This window comes from Callospermophilus lateralis, chromosome 1, assembly GCF_048772815.1.
Source record: "Callospermophilus lateralis isolate mCalLat2 chromosome 1, mCalLat2.hap1, whole genome shotgun sequence".
Taxonomy (NCBI): Eukaryota; Metazoa; Chordata; class Mammalia; order Rodentia; family Sciuridae; genus Callospermophilus; species Callospermophilus lateralis.
Genome location: NC_135305.1, coordinates 223,576,677 through 223,604,625, shown reverse-complemented (window position 1 = coordinate 223,604,625; position 27,949 = coordinate 223,576,677). Strand labels below are relative to the sequence as shown.

Below are 27,949 nucleotides of genomic sequence, written 5' to 3'. Positions count from 1 at the left end.
CGCACCGCCTCCTCGCGCCGGCCCCCCCCGCGCGCGCGGCGAGTGGTTCCGCCCGGCCCCCGGCTCATTGTGCTCGCCTCACGCCGGCCCAAGATGGCGGCGGCGCTGGAGGCCCCGGGCTTGTGACCACAAAGAGGCAGCCGGGGCCGGACGGGAGCGCGGCGGCGGCGGCCAGGCCCGGGCCGCCCCCCACCCCCGCCCTCGCCGCGCCCGCCCCGCTCCGCCCGCCGCCCTGCGGCGCCCCGCCCTCCCCAACCGCCCGCCTAGCATGGTGCGGCGGCCGCGCGCGCCGACATGGGGGAGAAGCTGGAGCTGAGGCTCAAGTCGCCCGTGGGGGCCGAGCCCGCCGTCTACCCGTGGCCGCTGCCGGTCTACGTGAGTTCGCCGCGGGGCCCCGGGACGCGGGCGGCGGGCCCAGGGCCGCGGTGGAGTCGTCGTCGCCGGCGGCCGTTCCGTCCGCCCCGCGCGGCTGCCGTTGCCCGGTGCCCCCGGGCGGGCGCTGTCAGCCGGCGGGTCCGGGTCGGGAGCCCGTCGGTGGAATCTCGGGCCAGCACGGTGCGGCCTCGGAGCTAGGAGTGCTGTCCCCCTGACCCTGGGGGCAGGACGGTGCGGCCCCGGGAGCTGGGAGGGTTGTCGCCTCATCTGGGGGTGGGCAGGACTGGGACTGTCCCGGGAGCTGGGAGTGCTGTCCCCCTGACCCTGTGGGCAGGACGGTGCGACCCCGCGAGCTGGGAGGGTTGTCGCCTCATCTGGGGGTGGGCAGGCCTGGGACTGTCCCTGGAGCTGGGAGTGCTGTCCCCTGACCCTGTGGGCAGGACAGTGCGACCCGAGAGCTGGGAGGGTTGTCGCCTCATCTGGGGGTGGGCAGGACTGGAGCTGTCCTGTGAAGTGGGAGTGCTGTCCCCCGAATTCTAGGGACTCTTAGAATTGTAGGCTGAGTGGAAATTTACAAAGCCATCTGCCTGGGGTTCCAGAAGTCCAGGGATCCCCAGGGGTCATCAGCATCCTGGTCCTTGGGGTCAGTTTGCATGTGGGTGGAAATTGAAGCAGGCAGGATTCGAGGCGCTCTGGGTGCATAGGGCCTGAGAGGCAGGCCTGTGGGGGACCTGGCGCCCTCTGCCCCCAGAGACCTGCTGGGCCGGCCCTGGGGCTCCTGACTCCCTGGCCTGTGCCAGGCTTTGGAAGTAGGGTGGCGGCAGGAGGGAGGCCCGCGCTCTGCCTCTCCTGTAGGATGGCTGGGTGTGCATCAGGAGGGAGACTCCCATGGTTTTCCTACCAGGCCAGGCCGCAGGAGTTTCGGATTTAACTTCTGTCCCCTCTCTCAGCTCTCTGCAGGGTCGTTTACAGTCAGAGTTCAATTCTGTGAGTTTGGACAGATACGCTGGGTCTCATAACCACTGTCTTGCCCACCCATATCCACCTCCGGCTTCCTGGCCCCTAGACTGTTTTGTGATGATGCTTTTGCCTTTTCCATAAAGTCAGACGAATGAACCAACAGTGTGTAGCCCTTTGGCTCTGGTGCTCAAGTCAGCAAAATGTATCTAACCTCCTCCAAGTTGCTTTGGGTATCAGAGTTATCTCTGCAGTCCTTGTAATTATTGTGATGTGTGGTGTATTGGGGGTCACGCCCAGGGCTCTACCAGTGAGCCACACCCCCTGCCCAAGATGTTTCCTTTTCTTTTTTTTTTTTTTTGGGTACTGGGAATTGAATCTAGGGGTGGTTTACCTCTGAACTACATCCCAGTTCTTTTTCCTTTTTATTTTGAGTCAGGTCTAAGTTGCTTAGGCCCTCGATAAGTTGCCAAGGCTGGCCTCAAACTTGTGTGATCCTCCTGCTTCAGCCTCCAGTGTTGCTGAGCTTACTCACATGAACCTGGTTTTATTTTTTAGTTTGAGTCACCCAGGCTAATGGGATCCTCCTGCCAGAACATCAAGAGTTGCTGGGATCACAGTTGTGTGCTACCGTGCCCAGCCAAATCCCATTATAGGTTTCTCCTCCAACCAAATATTTATTTATTTTTCTTGTTGTACTGGGAACTCAGGGCCTCGAACATACTAGGCTGCTGAACTCATCCCCAGCCTGCAGTTTTTGGTTTTTGTTGCGCCGCATCCCTTGGGTGGAGAGGCCAGTTTTTGTTTATCCTGCAGTCGCAGGACATGGGCTCTTTTTCTTGTTTTTCTTGATTAGAGTATAGGGGCTCTGGACATCAGTGGGCAGGTTTTCACATGAACTGAAGTCTCGCCTTCACTTTGAGGAGGCTTAAGAGCAGGGCTGCTGGGCCTGTGCCAGTGGATGGCCGCCACTCTTCATCCTAAAAGTGGAAAAGGCGGCTGGTGGTGTAGCCCGGTGGGAGAGTACTTGCTTAGTGTATAAGGGGTCCTGGGTTAGAGTCCCTGTACAATAAGTTAAAAATAAAAAAGCATAGACATCTAGCCAGGCACAGTGGTGTACGCCTGTCATTCCAGTGACTCTGGAGGCTGAGGCAGGAGGATTGCAAGTTTGAGACCCTCTCTCAAAATAAAGAAGGCTGCAGATGTCGCTCAGTGGTAAATCACCCATGGATTTAATCCCTGGAACCAAAAAAGGAAGAAAAGCAAAAGGTTCGGAACTCCACTGGAGCCTGACATCAGGGCTTGGGCGGAGTGCTGCTCCAGGTTCCCCTGTCCTCCTCCCCTGGTACTAAGGTGGAAGTTCACCCAGAGACAGTGGCTGTGTCCCCACCTTGTGTGGATAAGACCTTCCATTCAGCCGGGCAGGATCTGTCTTCACAATGGCAGGCGGGATTCCTCGCCTAGCCCCTTCCTTCCCTGGCCAGGACCTTACTTGACTGAACATCATGGGCCTCTCCCGGCCTGGTCCTCACGCTGCTGTCTGAGGGCCGGCAAGTTGCAGGGTGGAGGGGTTGGAATCTTCCTGGGCAGAGTAGGGAGCAGCAGCTTGTGGAGCTATTTCCTGACTGGGCCGGAGCCCAGAGGCGCACGACCACTGACACATCCCTAGCCCTTGTGTCTTCTTGTGGGCCAGGTCTGAGTTGTCCAGGCTTGTCTGGAACTGGGGTCTTCCTGCCTCCGCCTCGGGAGTCACTGGGTGGTGGGTGTGTGTGGGGTCCCTGGTTACGGTGCTCCCTTTTAACCTGCCATGTTCCTATTGAAGAATTTTGCTGTCTCAGAAATGAGGGGCAGTACTTGAAGTGAAAATGGACTACTTCAGAAGCTTAGGTGTGGGGCCGGTCAGAGGGTCAGAGTATTCCTGTGACAGTACATTTGAAGTATGGCTGCAGATGTCCGTGCTTGTTTGTGAAAGCACCTGCAGAACATGTTCAGTGCCCCTACCCAGCAGAGGACAGGACATGTTCCTCAGTGTCTAGAACCTTACCTAACCGGGATGACAGTCACAGCCACCATGTCAGCAAGCAGTTCAGTTATAAAGGACAAGGTCAGGGCTGGGGCTGGGCTCAGTGGTAGAGCCTTTGCCTGGCACGTGTGAGGCACTGGGTTCCATCCTCAGCACCACATAAGAATAATAAATAAAGGTGTTGTGTCCATTTACAACTGAAAATTAAAAAAAAAAAAGAAGGAAAGAAGGGACTGAGATTGTGGCTCAGCGGTGGGGCGCTCGCCTAGCACAGGGACCTGGGTTCCATCCTCAGCACCACATGAAAATAAAGGCATTGTGTTGTGTCCATCTACACCTAAAATAAATAAATAAATTACAAAAAAAAGGAGGGAAGAAAAAGGTCAGGAAAATTATAGTGCCACACGAGAAGATCATCAGAGGTCCCGGAGGGAGGGGCTGCCAGTGTGGCCCTTGGGGAGGTACTGGGCTTCTTGGAGGACAGGGCCTCTGTGGGAGGAAGTGGAAACAGCTTCAACTGTCCTCAGAATGGCCAGCGTCAAACTGGGTCTGCACAGCTGAGCTGGCGGGTGCCGCAGGGAGGCGGGCAGTGTTGGCGCTTGCACTGACTCAGGCCTGGGTGCCCTCTCATCACTCGTCCCTGAGAACTCTTGGTGGCATTCCTAAAGCAGGAAGGCCCTTCTGTGGGGAAGGATAGAGTGGCATTTTTGGTGACTTGGGTGACAGAGAAAGAACCTGAGGGTTGCTGGGTGGCCTTCCTCTTGGTGACTCATTAGGCTGTGGGCCTTGGAGACAGCCTCCCGACTGAGCGACCCTCTGATGAGTGTGCCGCAGCTGGTGGGTGGCAGAGAGCGTGGGCAGCATGACTCACAAGGTGTTTTCTGAGGCTGGCCTCTGTGGGTGATCGTCCTGCTTTCTGTGGCGGGGGACTTAGTGGAGAAGGGAAAGAGTGAGAAACAGAAGCTGGTGATGTGTTGGTGTGGCGATGCGCTGGCTGTGGTGCTTGGTCACTCAATCCAGGTCACGCTGCCTGCTGTCCTGGTGGGGCCTGGGCGAGCAGGACGGTCCAGGAGCTGGGGATGTGCTAGGGAAGTGGTGTGAGCTACAGGGTCCCCTGAGCCTGGCCTCTGCCTGGAAGCTGTTTGTCTGGGAGTGACCATAGGTCCATGCAGGCACACTAGTAGGAAAAGGTCATCCCAAGTTCCTCTTGTCCTCCTGCAGCTCAGTCCCAGGTGACTGAGGACACACCCCTCTCCCACCAGGACCTCCCATGGACTACAAAATGTTGTCCAGGAGCACCATGTGCTGGGGGCTCAGGCAGGAGCCATCAGTTCGGCCCCTTGACTCTGGAAAGGTCAAGCCAGCTGTTCTGGGGTGGGGGTGGGCGGGGGCTGTGTCGCAGGGGACAGTGATGTCTGGAGATATCTGTGGTTGTCAGATCTGGGGTGGGGGAACCCAGGGATGCTGCTTGATAACCTGTAAGACTCAGGGCGCAGGAGGACCCTGAATGTCAGTAGTGTGGAGGCTGAGAAAGACTCTGTGCTTCACAGCCTGCATTTCAAGGGTGCAGGCAGGTTGCTGGTTGTGGTTGGTTGGCTGGATGTTCTATTTGTTGCTTTGGCCCTGTTTTTGTTTTCTGGGCTTCTTAGGAATGTGCATGTCAGCTAGGCCTATGTACCAACCTCAGCCCTGTGAAGGTGTATACCCTTCCAGGTGTGGTAGCCATGCCTATCATCCAGCAACTGAGGCTGGAGGATCACAAGTTCCAGGTCAGCCTTAGCAGTTTAGTGAAACTCTGTCTCAAAATAAAAAATGAAGCTGGACGCAGTAGACACACCTGTAATCCCTCTCCCGCCTATAATCCCTCTCCGGAGGCTGAGGCAGGAGGATTGCAAATTCAAGGACAGTCTCAGCAACGTAGTGAGGCCCTAAGCAACTTAGGAGACCCTGTCTCAAAAAATAAAAAGGGTTAGGGATGTGGCTTATTGGTTAAGTGCCCCTGGGTTCAGTCCCCAGCACAAAAACAAACTAAAGGACTCTGGAGCTATGCCTAAGTGATACAGTGTGTTGTGCCCCCAGCGCTCCCCCAGAGTGTACAGTTATTGTTTTTAGCCTATTGCCCCCTCCCCAGCCCTGCCCCCACAAATCCACGTCCAGTCTCAGGACTTACCTGTTCTGGAGGTTCCCTGTCTAAGGAGTCAATACTGGTCCTGTTGTCTCTGGTTCTCATGTAGCATGAGGTCCTCCTTGAGGTCCATTCCTGCTGCAGTGTATGTCACCTCTTTCCTGCTCGTGCCAAGTAACTCTGCAGGTGAGCTGGGCCAGGTCATAGGTGTTGGGCCCTGTGAGGCCTTTGGCCTTCATCCCGGGTGGTGCTAATGGCAGGCCTGTGCCTGGGCAGACAGCAGTGGTGTCTGCAGGCAGGGTGGTGGTTCAGACCTCTGCCACACCTGCTGTCACTTTGTGTGCAGGGGTGTAGCACCACATCTGTGTGGGCTGCTGGGAGAAGGGAGGACTGACCCTATGCCCCTCAGGCCACCTGTAGGCCTTGGCCCCAGCTCTCAGCCACGTTGGCCTGTGGCAGCAGACCATCTCCTGTGAAGCTGCGGAGAGTCCTGGCTGTGAGCTTCTTTGCTGTGTCCCACCTCCTCACCCTTATTGACCTGGGCGGGGGTGGCATCAGCCTCTCCTCAGAGACCTCCAAGGCTACTTGCCCAGCACGTTTGGGGGAGCCATTGGGCTGCCGGGCAGTGCAGTTGTCACGATGGGCAGTTGTTGAGGGGCTGTCTGGGCTCAGTGCTGGCCTGGAGCTGCATAGCAGGGCTCCTGTCCTCCTTCCCATTCTACGCTGCCCTCCTTCCTGTAGAGAGCAGCTGCCAGAAAGTGCAGCTCTGGTGTGGGTTCCCCTTAGGCCTGGATGTGGGCTAGGCCCAAGTGCCCTTTGTGGACTACAGGTTCAGGGTCAAGTTTAAAAATGCTCTTTTGGCTGAGTGCAGTGCCGCACCCATAGTCCCGGCTCCTCAGGAGGCTGAGGCAGGGCTTGTTTGAAGCCAGCTTGGACAACATAGTGAGACCCCTTCTGAAAAGTAAAAAATCAGAGTGAGTTCGTTCTGCAGCAGGTTTTCATTTTAAGTCTGAAACGCAGTGTGTTTTGCATTTAATAGTGTCAGTCTGGCCCGGCCCATGTGGAGTTCCCAGACCTCTGCCCCTGACTCTGGATCTCCTTCCTCTGTACCCATTAGTGTGCTGTGTCTCGAGGGGTACTGCACAGGCAGCCCTGGGAGCATTGGGTGCCCACATCTGGAGCCAAGCCAAGGGCCATGCTGCCCCACCTAGGGGTGAGGGACAGCACCTGCCCTACCAGAGACCACCGTGGCGGGGCGCGGTGGCGCACGCCTGTCATCCCAGTGGCTCAGGAGGCTGAGGCAGGAGGAATGCGAGTTCAAAGTCAGCCTCAGCAATAGCGAGGCGCTAAGCAGCTCAGTGAGACCCTGTCTTTAAATAAAATACAGTACAGGGCTGGGGTGTGGCTCAGTGGCTGAGTGCCCCTGAGATCAATCCCTGGTACCAAAAAAAAACCAAAACAGGACCACTAGTGCCCACGTGGCTGCACTCCTCATCTGGGTCCTTTGGCAGACTCCCCGCCACGCCTATGTTTAGTTTTCTCCCTTTTCCTCTGGAGCTGGAGTTGGGGCCTAGTGGGACCCCTGTGTCCCCTTCCTGTTTCTGGGACCAGCCTGGGGAGGACTCCTTGGTGGTCATGGCTGGAGGCCCCAGTGTCTGCTGGCTTTGGGGTTTCCTGTCCTGGAGTACTGTGGCTCAGAGGCGGGAGCTGCGGGAGGGAGCTGCGGGTCTGGCTGTCCAGGGTGTTTTTAGCTGTGGTTTTGTTGTGCACGCATCAGAGTTGGCATGAGTGGGACTGCAGCCTGAGCAAGCCCCTTCCTGTGGCTCATCACCTGGCCATGTTTCTCTCGCAGCAGGAAACACTCCTCAAGAACCCATGACCTCCAGGGTGAGGAGGTCTTCACCTCTTGACTCAGAGGCCCACCTGAGTAGATTGCCTTTTCTTCTCCCCAGGACTGGGGGTTGGACCCCTGCTGCTCAACCACTGAGTTACACCTGCAGTGCTTTTTATTTTTCACATAGAGACAGGGTCTCCCTGAGCTCCTCAGGCTGGTCTCAGACTTGCCATCCTTGCGCCTTGGTCTCCGTAGGAGCTGGGGTTGTAGGAGTTTGCCACCATCACTGGCTTTTCTGTATCCTTTTGTGGTGCCATGTCACCTTGGGGACCGTAAAGAATAGTTGTTACAACTAGTGAAACGTAAAAGCAGTGGCAGGTTGAACTTGTTTCTGCAGCTTCTGGAAGGCTGTTTCCTGTTCCCCGGGGAACTGAGCACCTGGTGGAGTAGCTCTTTTCCTGAGGCTCTGCTCAGCCCAGGAGCCAGTCCCTGGCCAGAGAGCACTGGGTCTCTAAGGTACATTCCCATTCTGCAGCCTCTGCTAAGGGTGGGCGGTCAGAGGTGTTGCTGTGCAGAACTGGGAGTTGGAGTGTGGAGCGGGCATTACTACTCTTCAGCTCTGATTGGGCTTTTCCCAAAATGCTGAAGGCTGAGGGGCTAGGTGGTGGGGTCTAAAGGACACCAGTTGACAGGGGTCACGGAAGGGTGTCAGCAGCCTGGAGGCCCGGCAGCACAGAGGGGGCTGGGGGGGTCTGCTGTGCAGACCAGGGGCCTGAGGCTGGGCCACTGTCTGGGGACCACAGACCTGCAGAAGAAGGCTGTGCTTGGTTTAATGTTGTCCTTGTTTGGGACTCCTGGTCTCTTTTCTGCCCTCTGTGGTGCGGGGATGAACCTAGGGTTTCCATGTGCTGGGTAGGCGTCCACCACTGTGTCCTCACTCATGGTCTCTGCTGGTCTCTGCCCTGGCACAGGTCTTGCTCTGCAGCCTGGTGTAGGAACCCTAGGACTGAGACCTTCCTCAGAATGGGTGCAGAACAGCAGTGAGGGTGTGCAGGTGTCCCTTGTAAAGGAACCTGCTGGGCGGATTGGTGGCAGAGCCAGGAGCCACCCCTGGCCTCCTCCCTGACCTGGGGTTCCTTATCGTGGGTGTATGTCTCTGTGAGTTCTCTTGCTGACCACGACACCTGGGACTTTCTTGCATCCACCCCACCCCTGTGTGTGTCAGTGAAGATTCAGAGTTGGTATCTGCAGGACCCCCCAGGCCCTTGCCCTAGTTGGAGGTGAGCAGTCCTGGAAGGAGCAACCTGGTGTCAGGAACCACCTTCCCTTGTGACACTGTGTTCTGCTTTGCCTGAGGGCTCAGTTACCCATAGTCAGCCTCTGCCCCAAAATACTAGATGGAGAATTCCAGAAATAAGCCACTTGTAAGTTTTAAATTGCACGTCATCTTGCGTAGCATGATGGACACTTCTGCTATCCTGCTTGCTCTGCCTGGGGCACGAGCATCCTTTGCCAGCACCTGCGTACTGTGTGTCCTGGCAACCGTGAATGTGTCCTGCAGCTATCTTGGTGCCTGGACACGTTGCTGTGGTTCACAGTGCTTGTCCAGTGGCCTGCATTTCCTGGGTGGCGCTCCAGACGCACGCCTTGTGCGTGTGCAGTTGTGGTGGTTCTGCTCTGTCACTGCCTGTAGTTCACAACTTGCTGTACCTGGTTTGTAAATCAAACTCTGCCACAGTCATCATGCTGAGGGCTTTGCCATGATCCAGACATCTACTGGGAGTCTTGGGACATGTTCCCTGCAGATTAAGGAGGGCGACTATGTATGGTTTAAGGTGGGAACAATTTAAAAATTTTTTTTTAGTTGAAGATGGACACAATACCTTTTTCAAAAAAATGTTATTTTTTAATTCTAGGTGGACACAATATTTTTATGTGGTGCGAGGCAAGAACCCAGTGCCTCACATGTGCTAGGGAAGCGCTCTGCCGCTGAGCTGTAACTCAAGCCCATAATTTTGTTTGTGTTAATGAAGTATTTTTTACTGTGGTCTGTGCTCTGCTACTGAGCTATGTCCTCAACCTCTGTTGGGGAAATTGTAGGTGTTCTCCACAACTGGAAACTGGGGCAGGGAAGCCTCTTGTGCCCGTCACCTGGTGTTCCTAGTCCCAGCCAACTGTGAGGATAGGTTTTTACCTGGAAGACATTCTCAGTTGCTTCTCTGGGCTGCGGTGTTGTTTTTCGTGAGAGGAGTTGCTCAGAAGAAGGAGCTTCTGACCCTGGGCCGCGGGAGGATGTGACAGCGGGGTTCTCCCTGAATCCAGAGACCAGGGCTGTTCACAAACCAGGGGTCCTGGCTCCCTCTCCTGGAGCCCTGTGAGTCACTAAGAAGAGGCACAGCTGAGCTGGGGTCGGGGCATTGCACTGTGCATGTCAGGGCTTACTGTGGACAGAACGGGGGTCAATGAGTGTTCACAGCTCTATTCAATGCTGGGGTCACAGGCATGCACCCCTCACCTCAGTGAATTGGAGGGGATGAGGAGTAGCACCAGAGGGGAGCTGGCACAGGGCACTGCTAAGTTCTAGGCCAGCCTGGCACTGAAACAAGACTCCGCCTCAGAAGACAAAGGGCTGGGAAGCTAGGTGTGGTGGTGTACACCAGTGATCTCTGTGAATGGGGAGTATCACAAGTTTGAGGCTAGCTTTAGCAACTTAATGAGATCCTAACCAATTTGGGAGGACTCTGTCTCAAAAAGAACTGGGGATGTGGCTCAGAGGTAGAGTATCCCTCCCCAACGCCTCTCCACCCGCCCCCCCCCCCCCCCCCCCAGAAAGGACAGGAGAAGGTGTCTTACGACGGAAGGCTTCAGGTTGGGATGTAGCTTGGTTGTGGAGGGCTTGTCTGGCATGTGTGAGGCATGCCACCAAAAAAAAAAGTGTGTAGCAGAAAAGGCCACATAGTATGTGGGACTCCACTGGCACATTCCAGAGCAGGGTCTGTAGAGACAGGGAGTGTCAGACATATGTGCACCATGTCGGAGAGATAACAGGGTGACTGCTGGTGGAAGGGTTTCTTTTTGCGATGAAGAGAATATTCTGGAATAGGATTTGGACCGTGGTGATGATTGTACATCTCTGGATGCATTAGGTGAATAGAATTGATACGTTTTTTATTTTCCTGCAGGGTTGGGGATGGAACCCAGGCCCTTGTGCATGCTAGGCAGGCATCTACCACTGAGCTGTACCACAGCCTGAATTTACACTTTCTTTACTTATTTATTGGTATGTGGGATTTTTTTTTTTTGGGGGGGGTACTGGGGATTGAACTCAGGGACACTCAACCACTAAGCCACATCCCCAGCCCTTTTAATATTATATTTAGAGACAGGGTCCCTTTAAGTTGGTTAGAGCCTTGCTAAGTTGCTTAGGGCCTCACTAAGTTGCTGAGGCCAGGTTTGAACTCGTGATCCTCCTGCCTCAGCCTCCAGAGCTGCTGGGCTTACAGGCGTGCACCACCTCACCAGGCTAATATGTGTTTTGGATATTGATATCCAGGACCTTGAGCATGCTGCGCATACTTTAAGGGCCAGTTGTATGGTCTGAGAATTATGTCTCAGTTGAGATGTTCTGAAACTCCAGGGTGTCTGGAGAGTCGTTCTGATGCTACTGAGTGCTCAGGTGTGCTCAGCCCTTTCCAGGGTCCTTTCTTGCCAAGCATCCCTGTGGGGCAGGCACTGTCCCCTTGCTGTAGAGCTCTGAAAACCATGGCTTGGCTGAGAGCAGGCACAGGCCTGGAGCTGCGCCTTAGAGCTGCTCTGCAGGAGCCAGTTGGTAGCACTGCATGGGGCCTGGTCAGCCAGAGTGTGGTGCTGGCCCCAGGCCCCATGAGGCTTGACCATCCTTCGTGCTCCACCCCACATGTGTCTCTGACACTCCAGTTGCCAGGCTCAAATTCTAGTTGGTTTGCTCGTGCATTCCAGGTGCCCAGGAGAGTCTGGGGTGACTTTGGGACAGGGCTGATTGGAACAACTGCGTTAGCCCCAGCCCCAGCCCCATCCCACCCCCTGGGGCAAGTATGGGGCAGAGAGATCCAGTGTGCAGTAGCAGAAATAGTTCCATAGAGTATGAACACGAGCCATGTAGCCTGGTAGGGTCTTTGCTTTATTAACCATGTAGGAAATATTTCAGCATGTGCACTGTGAAGCTGTCATTGAGATTCTGTGTCCCCTTCTGCCCCCATCTGGACATGCAGGGTGTGGTGCGCACTTGTGGCCCTCAGTCTGCAGCAGCTGCCTTTTAAATGCTCACTGTTCGTGTGGCATGTGGCTGCGTGCTGGAGAGCTAGGGGCTGCACTGGGAAAGTCTGTGGCCCCCTGGGGTGTGGTGAATGAGGTGCAGGAAATCTGGAGGCATGGGCTTGAGCAGAGAGCTCCTGGAGACAGGGTGGGGAATGCTGCAGGTGCTCTGTCATGGCGGCTAGCTCCAGACTGATGGAGAGCAGCTGTGGACGTGAATGTAGTGAGGCACAAAGGCCTTGGGAGAGCAGGGTGGGCTAGTGCTGGCGACGTCCAGATTTTGTCTCGCAGCTTCTCAGTCTGGGACCAGGGGCACCAAGGAAAGCATCTGGGTGTGTGCAGGTGTGCATGTGCAGAGACCTGTACACCTCTTGAGGGTGAGGGTCCGGATCTTCAGGCATGGTCACTGTAGTGGGCGGGGAGCCATGGTCCTGTGTGTTTTTGGAAGGGAGTATGGTGAACCTGAGGAGTGGGCAATGCTCTGGGGTCTCTAACCAGGCTGGTGGGGAACACCCGCTCTCTGGTGCTGCTCCTCTTTTATCCTTTGCCTACTTTTTATCAGCATGTAGGGTATGTGTATGATGTACAAATAGTGGCCATGCTCCTGGGCTCTAGGGGCACCCAACTGGGGTGCTGGCCTTGGGGTGCAGAGGAGAGCAGGGATGAGGTCGGAGGTGGATTTGGGGCTGGCGGACTTGGTTTCAGGTATGGTGTGTTCTGGGCTTTGGGACAGCTGCGCATAGGTGCTGGACATTTGTTGTGATGGTGACCCCTGTTTACAGATGGGACATAGATCTCTGTGGGCTCAGCGACTTCGCAGCCCCTTGTTGGGCTTGTGTGGAGGCAGAATCACAGACAGGCGGTCACTCTAGGCTGAAGTGACCCTTGGGAAGGCTCAGCTCAGGGGGCCACCATTGCAGTGGGTTGGCATTTACTGGTCCTTTCTTGAGGGTGGGCTCAGGAGCCACATCATTTGAGAAATGAAAAGAGGTTGGACGCCATGGTGTGGGTTCCCCGGGAGATCAGTAGCCACCTGCATTCACTGGGGTCGGTGGGCTAAGGAGTTGCTTTGTCTTTTTCAGGACAAACATCATGATGCTGCTCATGAGATCATCGAGACTATCCGGTGAGTTCCGGGGAGGTGCAGAGCACTGCTGTATCGGGTGGGTTTGTCCAGAGTGCGAGGGCCTTGCTCCTGGTGGTTACAGGCCTCAACAGGGGAGCTCTCAGGAGAGGCCTCAAGGAGGGCCCAGATGGCTCTGTGCTGTACTGCAGGCCTAACAGCCATGCTCTGTTCTTGACAGATAAAATGCCCAGGTTTTTTTCTCTTTTTCCACCTGGGGATGGATCCTGGGGTCTTGTGCATGCCAGGAGAGTGCTCTACCACTAGCTGCATCCCCAATCCTTTTTTTTTTCTTTAGTTCTAGATGGACACAACACCTTTATTTTGTTTATTTAGTTTAGTTTTTTTTTTTTTTTTTTTTTTAGTGTGGTGCTGGGGATGGACCCAGAGCTTTGCACATGCTAGGCGAGCGCTCCACCCCGAGCCCCAGCCCAGCCCTCATTCACTTGTACACCCTCTCCCACGTCTCTGTGGGTGCGTCACAGTCAGTCGCACGTGACGGTGGGGCTTGGGGCTACACATCTGTACAGGCACACAGTGTGACAACGCAGTTGGCCAATGCCGCTCCCCGCACTGCCCCTCCAGCCCTCATTCCACCCCTCAGTCTGTTTCCTCTGCTGACCGCCCTTTGACCTTTAGGAGGTCCACCACCTTGTTTTCCTTTCCCCTCTGTAGCTTCCGCATGTGAGAGAGAGCACAGGACCCTTGACCTTCTGCGTTTACATGATGGTCTCTAGTTCCCCCATCTTCCTAATGCTGTAACTCCCTTCTTCTTTATGACTGAATAAGTCTCCGTTGTATGTACCTATCAGATCTTCTTTATCAGTTCATCCATGGATGGATACCTAGGCTGAATCCGTAGTGTGGCTACTGTGGGCTGTGTTGCTGTGAACACGGGTGTGTAAGGTGACTTTGAACCTTCAGGATAGACACCGAGGGGTGGTAACCGGCCACAGGGTGGCTCCTTGCCTGGTCTTTGAGGAGCTCCATGCTGATTTCTGTACTGATTCACAGTCCCACCACAGTGTGGACGTGTCCCTCTTCCTCCACACCCTCTCCAGCACTGGTCATCCATGTTCTTGATGCCTGCCCTCCTGCCTGCTGTGAGATGAGATTGCAGTGCAGTTCTGATCTGCACTCCCCTGATTTTAACAGCCTTGGACATTTTTTGTGTATTTGTTGGCCATTTAGATTCTTCTTTTGAGAAGTGTCTGTCTGGTTCACTTGCCCATTGATTAATTGGGTTATTGAGTTTTTGGTGTACGGTTTCTTTCTTTTTTTTTTTTTTTTAAAGAAAGAGTGAGAAAGATTGAGAGAGAGGAAGAGAGAGAGAATTTTAATATTTATTTTTTTTAGTATTTGGCGGACACAACATCTTTGTCTGTATGTGGTGCTGAGGATCGAACCTGGGCCGCACGCATGCCAGGCAAGCGCGCTACCACTTGAGCCACATCCCCTGGTGTACGGTTTCTTGGGTTCTTTAGGTATTCTAGATACTAATCCTGCCATTCTGTGGGTTCTCTCTGCACATTCCTAACTGCTTCCTTTGCTGTGCGGCAGATCTTCTATTTTAAAATAATAGAGAGTCATGGGAAGTTTGCAAGGACAGCACAGAATGATCCTGTGTCCCCTTACCCACCTCCCCTGATGGCTCCATCTTACATAATTAAAACACAACACAAAGACCAGGAGTCTCGCATTGGCATGAAGTGTGTGTATGGCTCTGTGTCCATCTGTCACGGGGAGATTCACATGGTCACCACTGCCCTCACGCGCAGAACTCCTTGTCCCCCACAAGGCCTCCCCTCGGCCACCCCAACTTAGTCAGCCAAAGACCTGACCAGAATGTGTGGAGGAGGAAGAGTTGGTTTGGCTCTGGGTTTCAGAGGCCTCAGTTCATAGATGGCTGACTTCATGGCTCAGCCCAACTGTGAGGCAGGTCTCCTTGGCAGAAAGGGCATGGTGAGGAAAGCAGGTCAGAACCTGGCAGGGGGGTGGGGGGATGGGGGAGGAGAGGGAGGGAGGGGGGAGAGAGAGGAGGGGGGAGAGAGAGGAGGGGGGAGGGAGAGAGGGAGGGAGGGAGGGAGAGGGAGAGGGAGAAGGAGGGAGAGAGGGAGAGGGAGAAGGAGGGAAGGAGGGAGGGAGGGAGGGGAGAGGGAGACAGAGAGAGAGGGAGGAGGGAGGGGGAGAGAGACAGGGAGAGGGAGAGAGAGGAGGGGAGAGGGAGAGAGGGAGGGAGAGGGAGGGAGGGGGATAGAGGAGGGGGAGGGAGGGAGGAGAATAGAGAGAGAGGGAGAGAGAGAGGGAGAGAGGGGGGAGAGAGGGACAGAGGGAGAGGGAGGGAGGAGAAGAGAGAGATGGAAAGAGGGAGAGAGAGGGGGAGAGAGAGGGACAGAGGGAGGGGGAGGGAGGAGAAGAGAGAGATGGAAAGAGGGAGAGAGAGGGGGAGAGAGAGGGACAGAGGGAGGGGGAGGGAGGAGGAGGGAGGGGGAGAGGGGGGAAGTGAGTGAGAAAGAGGGAGAGGGAGGGAGAGAGGGAGAGAGAGAGAGAGAGAGAGAGAGAGAGAGAGAGAGAGAGAGAGAAAGCTGTGTGCAAAATATAAACCCCAGCCAGGTGAGGTGGTGCGTGCCTATTATCCCAGCGACTCAGAAGGCTGAGGCAGAAGGATTGCAAGTTCGAGGCCAGGCTCAGTTATTTAGCAAGGTCCTCAGCGACTTATTGAGACACTATATCAAAATGAAAAAATAAAAGGGGCTAGGGGAGTGGCTCTGTGCTTAAGCACCCCGGGTTCCAGTCCCAGTACCCCATGTGTGTGTCTCCCCTTCCTGAGTCACATCCTGCCTGCCTACAGTAACCCCCGCTAGTTAAGGCCCTCATAACCCAATCCTTGTTTCCCCTGTAAACTTTCTTGCTTTGTAATACACATGAGCTTTTGGGGGACCCTCATATCCAAACCCTAACACACCCCTTCATATTCCATCCACACCCTCCCCTCCCCACCACCCCAACACCTGCATCTACTGATTAGTTCTGTGTGTATATTTTGCGTTTCTAGAACAGGTGATGGATGGCACCACCCAGTCTGTGACCATTCCGGTGGCCTTTTCCCCTGGGCACAGTGCCCTGAGGCCCTCTGGGCTGTTCACCTTCCTTGATTGCGGAGTGGTCTCCTGGGAAGGCAGCGCCACGCACTGTTCAAAAGCTTTACTAACTAATCTCGCAGGAAGAGAAGTGGCCCGGAGAAACCCAGTCCCACTCCAGGCAGAGCTGAGTGTGAGCCAGGTTTTTGAGCCGGTCCCACCATATAGACGTCCCCAGTGCAGCCCCATGACAACAAGAGCTGCATAGGACAGGTGCAGACGGAGGGGCTTCAGGAGTATTTGGTGGCCAGGTGAAAACGAGGGGATGTCCCTGGGTCAGCAAATGGCCTTGGTGGAGGGCCCAATCCTTTTAATTTTACCTTAGATAGAGTCTTGCTAAGTTGCCCAGGCTGGCCTTGAACTGGTGATCTTCCTGCCTCAGCCTTGTGGGTTGCTGGCATTATAGGCATGTGCCAGTGCGCCTGACTGTGCCCGGGTTATTTGTTTATTTTTTTGTGCAAGGATTGAACCCAGGGATACTTAACTACTCAGCTGCGTCCCCAGCTCTTTATTTTTATTTTGATACAAGGTCTCACTAAGTTGCTTAGGGCCTCACTGAATTGCTGAGGCCGGCTTTGAACTTGTAATCCTCCCGCCTTGGCCTCCTGAGTCACTGATGTGTGCCACTGAGGGCTGCCCCTCACCCTAACACATCTGAGTGTTCAGAGAAGAGCCAGTGACAGTGGGGACAGGGAGAAAGGGGGCAGCTGCCTGTTCCCGGAGATCTGTGGTCAGGGATGGTGCCCTGCGAGGCCCTCTGGCCCACCCATGTGTGGAATGTGGAATGTGGAGCATTCCCGTCAGGATGCTCGTCCAGGCCTGCAGCAAAGCTACACCTGTCTTGGGGCCCCTTCGCCCCCAGTAACGCTGTGCTCTGTGGCGGCTCCCCGAAGTGAATGGACGTGGGCAGGGGGCCAAGCCCTGGTGAGTGGCTCACAGCGGTAACCTGGAGCATAAGCTACACACAGTTGATCAAAGTGAACACCTCCTGGGGGAGAGGGAGGGGTCCTGCAGCAGCTCTAGCGGGACAGAAGGGCCTGCTGGGGAGAACTGGGCCTGGAGTGAGCCCCACAGACAGGATCCACCTAGGTGTGGCACGTTCCTGACTTGACCTCTGAGAGGGTGGAGGTGATTAGGGGTCTGTCTTACTGCCAACAAGGGGATTTCAGAGGGGGCCCCTCCTGGTCAGAGGGAGGGACCTCGATGCTGAGCAGTGGCTGAGGTCTTTTTGGACATTGTTTACTGGGCCTCAGCCTTAACATGCAGCACTGGGCAGTCACCACCTGTGCCACACGGCTGTGACATCTCCATACTCGAGCTGAACGTGGTTGAACTTTGTGTGTATGGTAGTGATTTTCTGGTGTATCATTTTGTTGGGTTCCTGCAGTATCCACAGGGAGCAGGAGCCCAGGAGTGGGGTGCTGATGCCCGGGCTTTGTAGTGTGGGCAGAGGGACCCGAAACTCATTCTTGTCCCTAGGCTCTGTCCTCCCTCTGCCTCATCAGTGCTAGAGCAAGGCTTATGGACCAGCTGTTGGGACCTTGCACTGTAGGGATCAGCCTGTGGTGGCCTCTTCCAGCACTGCCCTCCTCCATGCCCGTTTGGCGGTTCTGCTCTGCCCATGTCCGATCTGGGGGCAGCGGATGTTCCCCAGGAAGGCCTGCTGGGCTTCTTACGCCTGGCTTTGAGTCTGCATCTGCTGCTTGGGCGAAGGACCAGCTGAACAGCCTCCGGGCTTCTGCTGCACAAGTGGAGTTTTTTGCTTGTTTATTTTTGTTTGTTTTGTGGTGCTGGGAATTGAACCCCCAGTCCTGCTTGTATCTTTTTGTGTGGCTGGCGATGGAACCCAGAGCCTCACAAGTGCTAGGCAGGTGCTTCACTACTGAGCCACCCCAGCCCACTGTAGTGTATTTTTTTTGGTCCTGGGGATTGAACCCTGGGGTGCTTAACCACTGAGCCACATCCCCAGCCATTTTTATGTTTAATTTTGAGATGAGGTCCCACTAGGATACTTAGGACGTTGCTAAGTTGCTGAGGCTGGCCTTGAACTTGGGACCCTCCTGCCTCACCCTCCAAGACACTGGGATTATAGGCATGCTCCTCCACCTCCCAGCTTCTTTCCTCTTTTTTTTTTTTTTGGTTGTACCAGTGATTTAACCCAGGGGCAATTTGCCACTGAGCCATACATCCCCAGTCCTTTTTATTTTTATTTTTTAAATTTTGAGACAAAGTCTCACCAGGTTGCTGAGGCTGATCTTGAACTTGTGATCCTCCTGTGTCAGCCTCCAGAGTCTCTGGGATTGTAGGCATGTGCCACTGTATCTAGCTGTAATATATTTCTTTGTTTCTATACATTGTCTTTACATTTTTTTCTGCAGTTTCATTGCTTTTGGTGTAGAATCTCTTTCATGAGATTACCCCCAAGTATATATGTTTTAAGGCTATTTTAAGTGGCATTTAGAAACAATTTTTTAGGGTTAGGTGGTATAATTTAGTGATAGAGCATGTGCTTAGCATGTGTAAGGCCCTAAGTTTCATACCTAGCACCACAAAACAGAAGCAAACACGAGTTTTTAAACTCTGTGTTGGAAATGTATATAAATATACTGACTTTTAGCTGGCCTTGTGGGGCAGCCTGTCACCAGTTACTCAGGAGGCTGAGGCTGGAGGGTTGCAAGTTCAAGGTCAGCCTGGCAACTTGCTAAACCCTGTCTAAAAAACAAAACCAAAAACCCCATGGGGTGGCTTTGGGGTAGAGCACCTCTGAGTTCAATCCCAGCACTGTAAAGATAAACAGATTCCCGTCTGCGTGTTGAGTACTGGTCGTGTGTCAGTGCGCGGTGCTTGCTCCACCAGGCTCTGATGGTCTGCCTCTCCATGCTTCCTGGATGCTCTGGTGGCGTGGTCCTGGGGTGAGTTGTGGCCTGCTGAAGTGCTCCCTCCAGCTTCTGCTTCCCTTTGTTCTTGGTCTGTAGGACAATGTGGACGAGAAGTGGCTGCAGAAGTCCTCACCTGATGACTGAGATGTGCCCACTGGCCAAGGGCAGCTGCAGCCCTTCTACGTGTGTGTGTGTGTGTGTGTGTGTGTTGCTGTTCTGGGGATGGGACCCAGGGCCTGCACGTGGCATACAGGGTAGTCAGGCCTCTGCCACTGAGCGGACCCCAGCCCCAGTGTGAGCTGAGGATGAAGAGGGCCTGATGACACTAGAGGCACACTGAGGGGTCCCAGGAGAAATTGGGAGGGTTGCACTGCCCAGTGGCCCCAGAGGCTTTGGTTCTTGAGTTTGGGGGTCACCCCTGCCTCAGGTGGGGGATGCAATGAGGCTTATTTCAAGTGCTGGAAACTGGACTCACTGTTGAGAGGAGAACTGGTTCCTGCTGTGCTGCGGGACAGCGAGGGCCATCGTGTGCCCTGTGGTTTTCTTGTGGCCTTCCTGGGAACCCACAGGCAGAGCTGACCGTGACCATACACCCTTCACCAAGGGATGCCTCTTTCTTTCTCTAGCTTGTGGGAGGTTGAGTGGCATGGTGTGCACCCTCTGCTTTGTGGAGATGGCCCTGCGCAGTTTTCATTCCTCCCTGGGATAAGCCCTGTGGGTCTCCAGGGATTGGTGAGGCCTGCTCGCCAGACTGTTGCAGGACTTTTGTGTCTGTCCCTTAGGGTTGTTGGTCTGCACATTTCCTTCTTGTAGCGCCTTTGTCTTTATAGTCCCTTGCCTCTTTCTGGTTTTGGTATCTGGGTAAGCCGACCTCCTAAAACTGAAAGGGTCTTTGTAGGATGGTGTTTTCTCTTCTCCCTCTTTCCCTCCCCAGTCCTGGGGTTTGAAGCCAGGGGTGCTCCTTTTAGTCTTGAGCAGGGTCTTGCTAAGTTGCCCAGGCTGGCCTTGAATTTAGGATCCTGCCTAGGAGCTGGGATGGCAGGCCTGCAGCTGGGTCCTCTCCCGTTGTGCTGGGTGGCACTCGCCAGTGGAGCCCTCTGCGCCTACAGCTGCTTTGCTGGAAGGCATTTGGCTTGGTGGTGGCACCCTGGGGCGGCATGCCTCCTCCCATGGTTCTGCCTCTGTCTCACTCTCCCAGGTCTGCAGGGTGCTGCCTTGGCGGGGCTGCACGGGGCCCAGGGAGTTTTGCTCTGTAGCGGGCCAGCACCTAGGTCCTGTCTCTTCACACAGGCCTCCCGTCTCTCCCTCGCAGTGCTTGTTGAAAAAGCACCGTTGTGGGCTGGGGATGTGGCTCAAGCGGTAGCGCGCTCACCTGGCATGTGTGCGGCCCGGGTTTGATCCTCAGCACCATATACAAACAAAGATGTGTCCACTGAAAAAACTAAAAAATAAATATTAAAATAAAAAAAAAAGAAAAAGCACGGTTGTTGTTGTTGGACTAGTTTTAATTTTTCAGATGATAGCTTTTTAAAATTTTTTTTTAAAGAGAGAGAGAGAGAGAGAGAGAGAGAGGGAGAATTTTTTTTTTAATATTTATTTTTTAGTTTTCGGCGGACACAACATCTTTGTTTGTATGTGATGCTGAGGATTGAACCCAGGCTGCACGCATGCCAGGCGAGTGCGCTACCGCTTGAGCCACATCCCCAGCCCAAGATGATAGCTTTTTTAAAGTATCTAGTTGTAAGTTGCTTTTAGAGCTCCCTGATTTGAGCAGATTTCTCTCTAGATCCTATTATGGTAATTAAAAAAAAAAAAAACTTTTATATTCTTATCATAACATGTAAATTCATTTCACTCTGAAGCCTTTATTGAATTAGTGATTCACATTAACTTCATCATAAACTTTGCATTTGTTATAAAGCAATGCCTTCTTTCTCTCTTTCACATTTTGAGTTGAATCATGGGAGATTTAAAAAAAAAAGTTTGTTGTAGATGGACACAATACCTTTATTTTTATGTGCTGCTGAGGATAGAACCCAGTGCCTCACACGTTCCATACAAGCATTCTACCAGTGAGCTACAGCCCCAACCCAGAGATTTTTGTTTTTATATGTGAGAGCGAGTAGTGTTGAAGAAGGAGTGTAAGCTGGTTGCGGTGGCCTGTAATTCCAGCAACCCTGGAGGCTGAGATAGGAGGATTGTAAATTCCTGGCCAGCCTCCACAATTTAATGAGGCCCTAAGCAATTTAGTGAGACCTTGTCTCAAAGTTAAGAATAAAATGGCTGGGGATGTGGCTGAGTTGTAAAGCACCCCTGAGTTCAATCACTGGTTTAAAAAAAAAAAAAAAAGCTGGGGGGAGTGTAAAAATGGAGTCTAAATAATGGTATTCTTTGTGGTCACTGTTTGTGTTTCAGATGGGTCTGTGAAGAGATTCCAGATCTCAAGCTTGCCATGGAGAACTACGTTTTAATTGACTACGACACCAAAAGGTAGATGGAACCGGGTGTGGTGGCGCATGCCTTAATCCCAGTGGCTCCGGAGGTGGAGGCAGGAGGATCGAGAGTTTAAAGCCAGTGTCAGCAAATTATGGAGGCGCTAAGCACCCCAGTGAGACCCTGACTCTAAATAGAATACAAAATAGGTCTGGGGTGTGGCTCAGGGGTCGAGGGCCTCTGAGCTCAACCTTGGTACCCCACCAAAAAAAAAAAAAAGAAAAGTTAAATGGATGTGCCTGGCTGCTTCCTCTGTGAGGGGGATGCAGCTCATCATAGGGACACAGCCTAGAGTGAGTGACCTCTTCTTAGATGGCATGTGCTGATTCGAAATTCCTCTGTGGAGCTGGCTGTGGCCTCCATAGTCACTTTGGTGGGTGTGTCCATCAGGCATTGGCCAGAGCTGCCAGCAAGGACAGAATTGGAGGACTCCACGCCGCAGACACTGGCATGGTGTGTGTGGAGTCCCCCGACTCCTTCTATAGCAGGAGCTGCCTGCCAGAGTCAGTGTTTCCGCCAGCTGCTGCTGCCCTGGCCCTGACAGCACTGGGCGGGGCCAGCCCTGTAGACCTCTTGGCTGGGTGTGCTCAAAGGGCGTGTCTGCTGCTGCTGCTGCTGCTGCTGCTGCTGCTGCTGCTGCTGGTGGCACTTGTAGCAGTCCCCTCCCAGAGCTTGGTTGGGGGGAGGGCAAGGCGTCCCTGCAATGCCTGCCTGGAACCCTGTGTTTTTGAGAGCAGGAGGGCCAGGCTGAGAGGGACAGAGCAGTCTCGCCTGCAGAGCTGCTTTGGGGGCTCAGAAGGCTCACTTGAGACAGGTTCAAGCCTAGAGTGACCACAAGCCTCTCATGGTCAGCATCTGGTGCTCTTTGTCTGACGTCATCTTCACTGTTCACCATGGAAGGGACTCATGCAGCGGGTCAACATGTTGGCCTCAGTGACCCTCCCCAGCCCCGTGCCTCACCCTGTTGTGGGAACAGGCAGGGAATAGAGCTGCCTTCACTCCTGCAGGGCAGGGGCCCTGAAGATCCGCTGGCTCGCAGGGTGCGTCCATGTCGACCTGGTGCTGCAGGCTCTGAGGTCAGCCACCTCATCCAACGTGGCTCACAAGACTCAGGGAATCACCTGTTATGTTTAAAAGTGGCTTGTTACAAAGGACATGAGAAAGGGTGCAGATGAGCAGCCAGATGGCCAGGTGCCAGGGGAGGTCCTGAACAGTCCCGTGGGAGGGTTCTGTCCCGTCGAGCCGGGTGCACCACCCCTCGCACCTGCATGTGCTCCCCTTGTGTGCAGGGTTTTTGTGGAGGCTCCATCTTGTAGGTAAGGTTAGTCGCACCTGCAGCCCCCACTTCTCTCTGGTGGATGGAGGTGGGATTGAGACCACCAAGCTTCTAGCCATCGCTTGTGCTTTCTGCTGCCAGCGGTTTCCGGAGCCCACCAGGTGTCGCCTCATCAGAACAAAAGACGGCTGTCACTTGGTGTTCCTGGGGATGGGAACTCTGTCAGGAACCAGGGCAGAGGCCAGAAGTGCTTGTTTGCCCCAGGCTCCTTAATCACATGCTGGGCCCTCACGTGCCTGCCCCGGCATTTGGAGACACTTTGTTGGCATTTGGAGACACTTTGTTGACAGTGCGCTCCTACACAAGTGCTGATGCTCTTGACTTCTGGGTTCAGTTTGCTCCTCCTTTTGGCACTAGGACTGAACCCGAGGTACTGTACCACTGTACTGTACACCCCCAGCCCTTGTTATTATTATTTTTTTTTTTAAGAGAGAGAGAGAGAATTTCTTTTTTTTATTTTAAATTGTCGATTTTTTTTTTTTAAAGAGAGAGGTGAGAGAGAGAGAAAGACAGAGTGAATTTTTTTTAATATTTATTTTTCAGTTTTTGGAGGACACAACATCTTTGTATGTGGTGCTGAGGATCGAACCCGGGCCGCACGCATGCCAGGCGAGCGCACTACTGCTTGAGCCACATCCCCAGCCCCGAGAATTTCTTAATGTTTATTTTTTAGTTTTCGGTGGACACATCTTTATTTTATTTTTTATGTGGTGCTGAGGATCGAATCCCGCGCCCTGCACCTGCCAGGCTAGCATGCTACTGCTTGAGCCACATCCCCAGCCCATCATTTTTTATTTTAGATAGGACCTCGCCAAGTGGCTGGCTGTGACAAAGCTCACTGTCCTCCTGCCTCAGCCTCGTGAGCGGCTGGGATTGCACATGGACCTCACTGCACCCGGCTCAGTCTGCTTTAGAAGAGAGGGCGGCGGCGGGAGACAGGAGCAGGGCCCGTCGCTTGGCACCCACTTAGGGAATGTGTGGCTCCTGTGTGCATGGGGAGGTCCCCATTCTCTTTGCACTCTGGAGAAGCTTGCCAGGGTTTTTTTTTTTTTTTTTTTTTTTGGATATCTATTTTTTTGGCATAGTTGGACACAACACCTTTATTTCACTTGCTTATTTTTGTATGTGGTGCTGAGGATGGAACCCAGGGTCTTGCACGTGCGAGGTGAGCGTCTACTGCTGAGCCACCATCCCAGCCCCTTGCCAGAGGTTTTGAGTGGCTTCCAGTTGTTGAGGTTGAATGTGAGATGTAAAAATTGGAACCCAAGAACATGGAGATAGAAAATGGTGGCCTTTTTTGTTCACCCTGAGGTCTGCATGAGGAAAAGGCCCAGGGGTGTTGGTCCTGTCCTTCCACCAGGGGCCCAGGAGGGGGCTGGCCAAGGTGAGGTGTTACCCACAGAGGCGTGTGGGCTTCACCGCGGCCCCCCAGGAGGACTGTGCCCCGGGTGGGCCACCAGCTCTTGCCTGGCTGGTGGCCAGCTGCAGACCTGGGCGCGAGCTCTAGCCTGTGTGGCCCCAGTTGCTCCAGCACTGAGGGAACAGGTCTTGGCTCTTGGTGGCCCGGCCCTTGCGAAGCAGCAGTCGTCGGAGTTTTCAGAGGCATTGTCCCCGTGTCCTTGGCTCTTGTGGCCTCTTCAGGCTCTGAGGGGTCGTGCCATTGGTGTTCTTGAGTTGTCTTGTTCTTTTTGTTTGTTGTGGAGGTGGGTCACCCTGTGCTGCCCATGCTGGCCTTGAACTTCTGGGCTCAAGGTGGTCCTCTGCCTGCTGATAGTGGGGACTGCAGTGCGCGCTCCAGGTGGAGCTTCGTCTTGTTCGCTGCCCCTGCTGTCCTGTGCAGTGCTGCCTGGGTGCAACTTCTCCTGCTGGACCGAGACAGTGCAAGACGCACCAGATGTGGAGCCAGTGCCAGGCTCCTCCTCCAGGCAGGGGTGGGGGACGGGCTGGTGGGTGTTGGACATGTATCCTGTCTCTGTGACAAGGGTCTGATTAGCCCACTTCCACAGTCCCCCTCAGAGGAAACCACTCCTGGGGTGGTCCAAGAGAGCCTGCAAGCCACCTCCCTTCCAAGGTGCAGGACTCCCCCTTGGCGTCTGATCATTGGGTCAGCTCATTCTCTAGAGGGGCTGTGGTGGACGCTGGGGGTGAGGCACCTTCCCTGGTCCTGCAACCCTGCTGGGCATGCAGTGGATACCAGCTCCTCAAACGAATCGCCAGATTCTCTGGGAGAGCCAGTCGTAGCTGAGCTGGTTTCCAGCCCAGGAGGCCGATGGAAGCTTGTGGGTGTGCTCATATGGACTGGGGATGTAGCTCAGCTGTAGAGTGCTAGCCTAGCACGCGTGAGGCCCTTGTTTGATCCCTAGCACTTCAAACGAAACAGAAATCCAACCAGACAAACCCATGTACATATGGGTGGTCAGGGGCTGGAGACCAGCACCTGGAGCAAAGTCGCAGTGTTTGCTCTGTGTTAGGTTCTAACCTGCTCTTCACGTCTTGGAATGTGTCGGAAGTTTGAGAAGGTGGTCCTAGACGGAAGCAATGTTGGTGTGAAGAGGGGTGCTGCCCTTATGCAGAGGAGGGCTTCCCTTGGCAGCTGCCCCATACTATGCCTGCTGGCTTCCAGAGCGCTGGGGAGGAGACCTGCAGGAACAACGGGGGCTCTCTCCAGCCAGGAAAAGGAAGACCCTCCAAGGCCCCCACAGGGCCCGGGCCTGCTTTCCGCCAGCTTCAGCTGGCTGCAGAGTCTGAGCCCCTGGTCGTGTCTTGCCTGTGGCCCTCCCTTAAGAGCTGCTGCCCGATGTCCTGTTCTGAGCGATGCCTGCTAGCCCACCTGACCTTGGCTTTGATGTGTGGGCCCAGCCTGGCCATACTGTCCTTGCACATTTTCTCCGCGGGACCCTGGCCAGGGTTGCGCCTGTGCGTCTGTGTTGGGCCGAGCCCCTCACTGGGTGGGAAACTGAGGCTCCCTGTGAGGGGTCTGGCTCTCCTGAACTGTGCCTGTCTGAGGTTCAGGGTCATGTTCCAAGCTCCAGTGACAGCCTTTCCCTTACCTTTTTCAGCTTTGAAAGCATGCAGAGGCTGTGTGACAAGTACAACCGTGCCATCGACAGCATCCACCAGCTGGTAGGTCTCCTCAGTGCCCACAGGCTGTCCCTTCCCTGGGTGAGTGTTCCCTGTGAAGCCCTGGGGCGCTGCTGCTGAACCCCTCGGGGCGGCTCTGCTTTCTGAAGTGCACCCTCACGCGCCTTGCCCCTGTGCTCCGCTACCTGTGGGCCACGGCAAAGACCTGGGCACTCAGTGGCCTTCCTGGCTGTGAGCTCTGCCTACCCTGCTCTCCAGCAGGCGACACGCTTTCTCCGTGCAGGCCCGACTGTGGCAGGGTTTGTCTGACCTCACCGCCCCTAACACAGCTGAAATGCTGGGACCCTGTAGCAGGGGCTTGCTGCTTCCTGGGTCCAGGACCATCTGCTCTCTGGAGAGAGCAGGTTCTCTGGTGTGGGGCCTCTTGACAGATGCTCAGCTCTCATGAGGGACATGCAGTGACAGCTGGTTCCTCCTGGAAGGTGTTTCCACTGGGGAGGCAAAAGTGTGGAGTGGCGTGGCCTCGTGTCCCTCCCAAGCTAGGCTGCGATGCCCGTGTAGCTGGCTGGCCATGTAGCGTGTGCCACCCCGGGGCTCTCTCAGTGGGTAGCGGACTTGCCGTTGCCAACCATGGGGAGGGTATTTGCATCAGCTGAGTATGTAAGGGACCCTTGTGTGGGTCAGTGATGGGCATGGGGTCTTCTTGTAGCTCTGAGGCTGGGCTGGGTCTGGGTCCTGGAGATGGGGCCATGAAGAGTCATGAGCAGAGCTGCACATGCACCCTCTTGTGAGGAGGCGGGTGCTGGGCCTTCAGTGACACCGGAGGGTTGGGCATCATACCAGGGACTCTGGATGAGCCATTGAGGGCCCATGCATGAGTGGTAGCACAGCGGCCAGCTTTTGGTTCTTGAAGCAGCTCGTGGCCCTTGTATGGCTGCAGAGTCCGAGTTGATGAGGCCAGACCACTGTCTTGCAAGGAACCAGGCACAGGTGCTCTTGCATGAGGTGGCACACTGGTGAGCAGTGAGGTGCCAGAGGCTGCTGGGACCCAGGCTGCACACTGGCAGGCAGGAGCCCCGATGAGCTTAGGGTCAGAGAGTGCTCTTTGGAATGAGGGCTGCAGCAGCCCATCTAGTCGAGCGGGAGGAGTGACAGAGAACGTGATCCATGCCCTCTTTCCCAGCTGCAGAAAAGAAAGTCAGATGTACACTCCCAAGTATACGGACACACTTTTGTGTACACACACACACACACACACACGCTCCCTGCTTGCTACTGCTGCTGTTTCTCGGTCCTGGGGATGGAACCCAGGGCCCCACGTATGCTAGGAAAGTGCTGTACTGCTGAGCCAATCCCCAGCCCTCTGTCTTGGGGTGGCCCCTGTGGTCTGCCTGTGGCATTACGTGTCTGATGCTACCTTGTGTTCCTAGTGGAAGGGCACCACCCAGCCCATGAAGCTGAACACACGACCGTCCAATGGGCTCCTGCGACACATCCTGCAGCAGGTCTACAACCACTCAGTGACCGACCCTGAGAAGCTCAACAACTATGAGCCCTTCTCCCCTGAGGTGTATGGGGAGACCTCCTTTGACCTGGTGGCCCAGATGATTGATGAGATCAAGATGACTGAGGATGATCTCTTTGTGGACTTGGGCAGTGGTGAGTTTTGGGTTGCATGACCTGAGAGAAGTTGTTATGTCCATGCCTTTGTGCATGTCCCTACAGAAGAGTTTAACAGTTAGTAGGTGCTGGCTGAGTGTCCACAGCCCAGGGGAGAATCTCCCAGGAACCACACCAGGTGCTTCCTGTCTAGGGTCTTCCATTGTGGCCTAGAGCTCAGTCCCTGACCCTTGGCCTATGCTGGCTTTCTCCCCTGTCTGCTTGCACTTAACATGGCCTGTGGGACTGCTCCTTGGCCAGAGGCAAGGGGAACTCAGCCGTCAGAGTTGTGGCTCTCTGGTCAGGGCTGTGAGGGCCTCACTCCCACCAGGTTCAGGCAGAAGCTCAGATGCCCAGCCCTAGAAAGGCTTTGCTTCCTGCTGTGTCCTCATAGGGCAGGAGGTGGAATGTAGGAAGGGGCCTGGCTTACCCCTTCCATCCAAGAGGGTGGCGTCCCCTTCCAAAGTCCCACCTCTTACACCTTACCATTTGGCATTCTGTTTGCACATGAATTTTGGAGGGGATGCCATCTTTCAAACCTCAGCGTCTGCTGGAGGGTCCTGCTTTGTGTCTATCCTCTAGTACTGGGGATCTAGTACGGGGATCTAGTACGGGGGATCTAGTACTGGGG

General features: G+C 54.6%; 1 protein-coding gene across 7 annotated transcripts in view; it reads left to right on the top strand.

The window, feature by feature from the left end:
• Positions 1-206: 206 nt before the first annotated feature.
• Positions 207-27,949, top strand: part of Dot1l (DOT1 like histone lysine methyltransferase) — a 59,993-nt gene continuing 32,250 nt past the window's right edge. For all 7 annotated transcript variants that reach the window (XR_013091081.1, XM_076852224.1, XM_076852222.1 and 4 more), the window contains exons 1-5: positions 207-375; positions 12,690-12,733; positions 21,165-21,239; positions 25,638-25,701; positions 27,090-27,318. Coding sequence is in view for 6 of the 7 variants with exons in the window: in XM_076852224.1 (XP_076708339.1) it covers positions 295-375; positions 12,690-12,733; positions 21,165-21,239; positions 25,638-25,701; positions 27,090-27,318 (493 nt within the window). In the remaining variant the exon portion in view is untranslated. The remainder of the gene's footprint in view (positions 376-12,689; positions 12,734-21,164; positions 21,240-25,637; positions 25,702-27,089; positions 27,319-27,949) is intronic.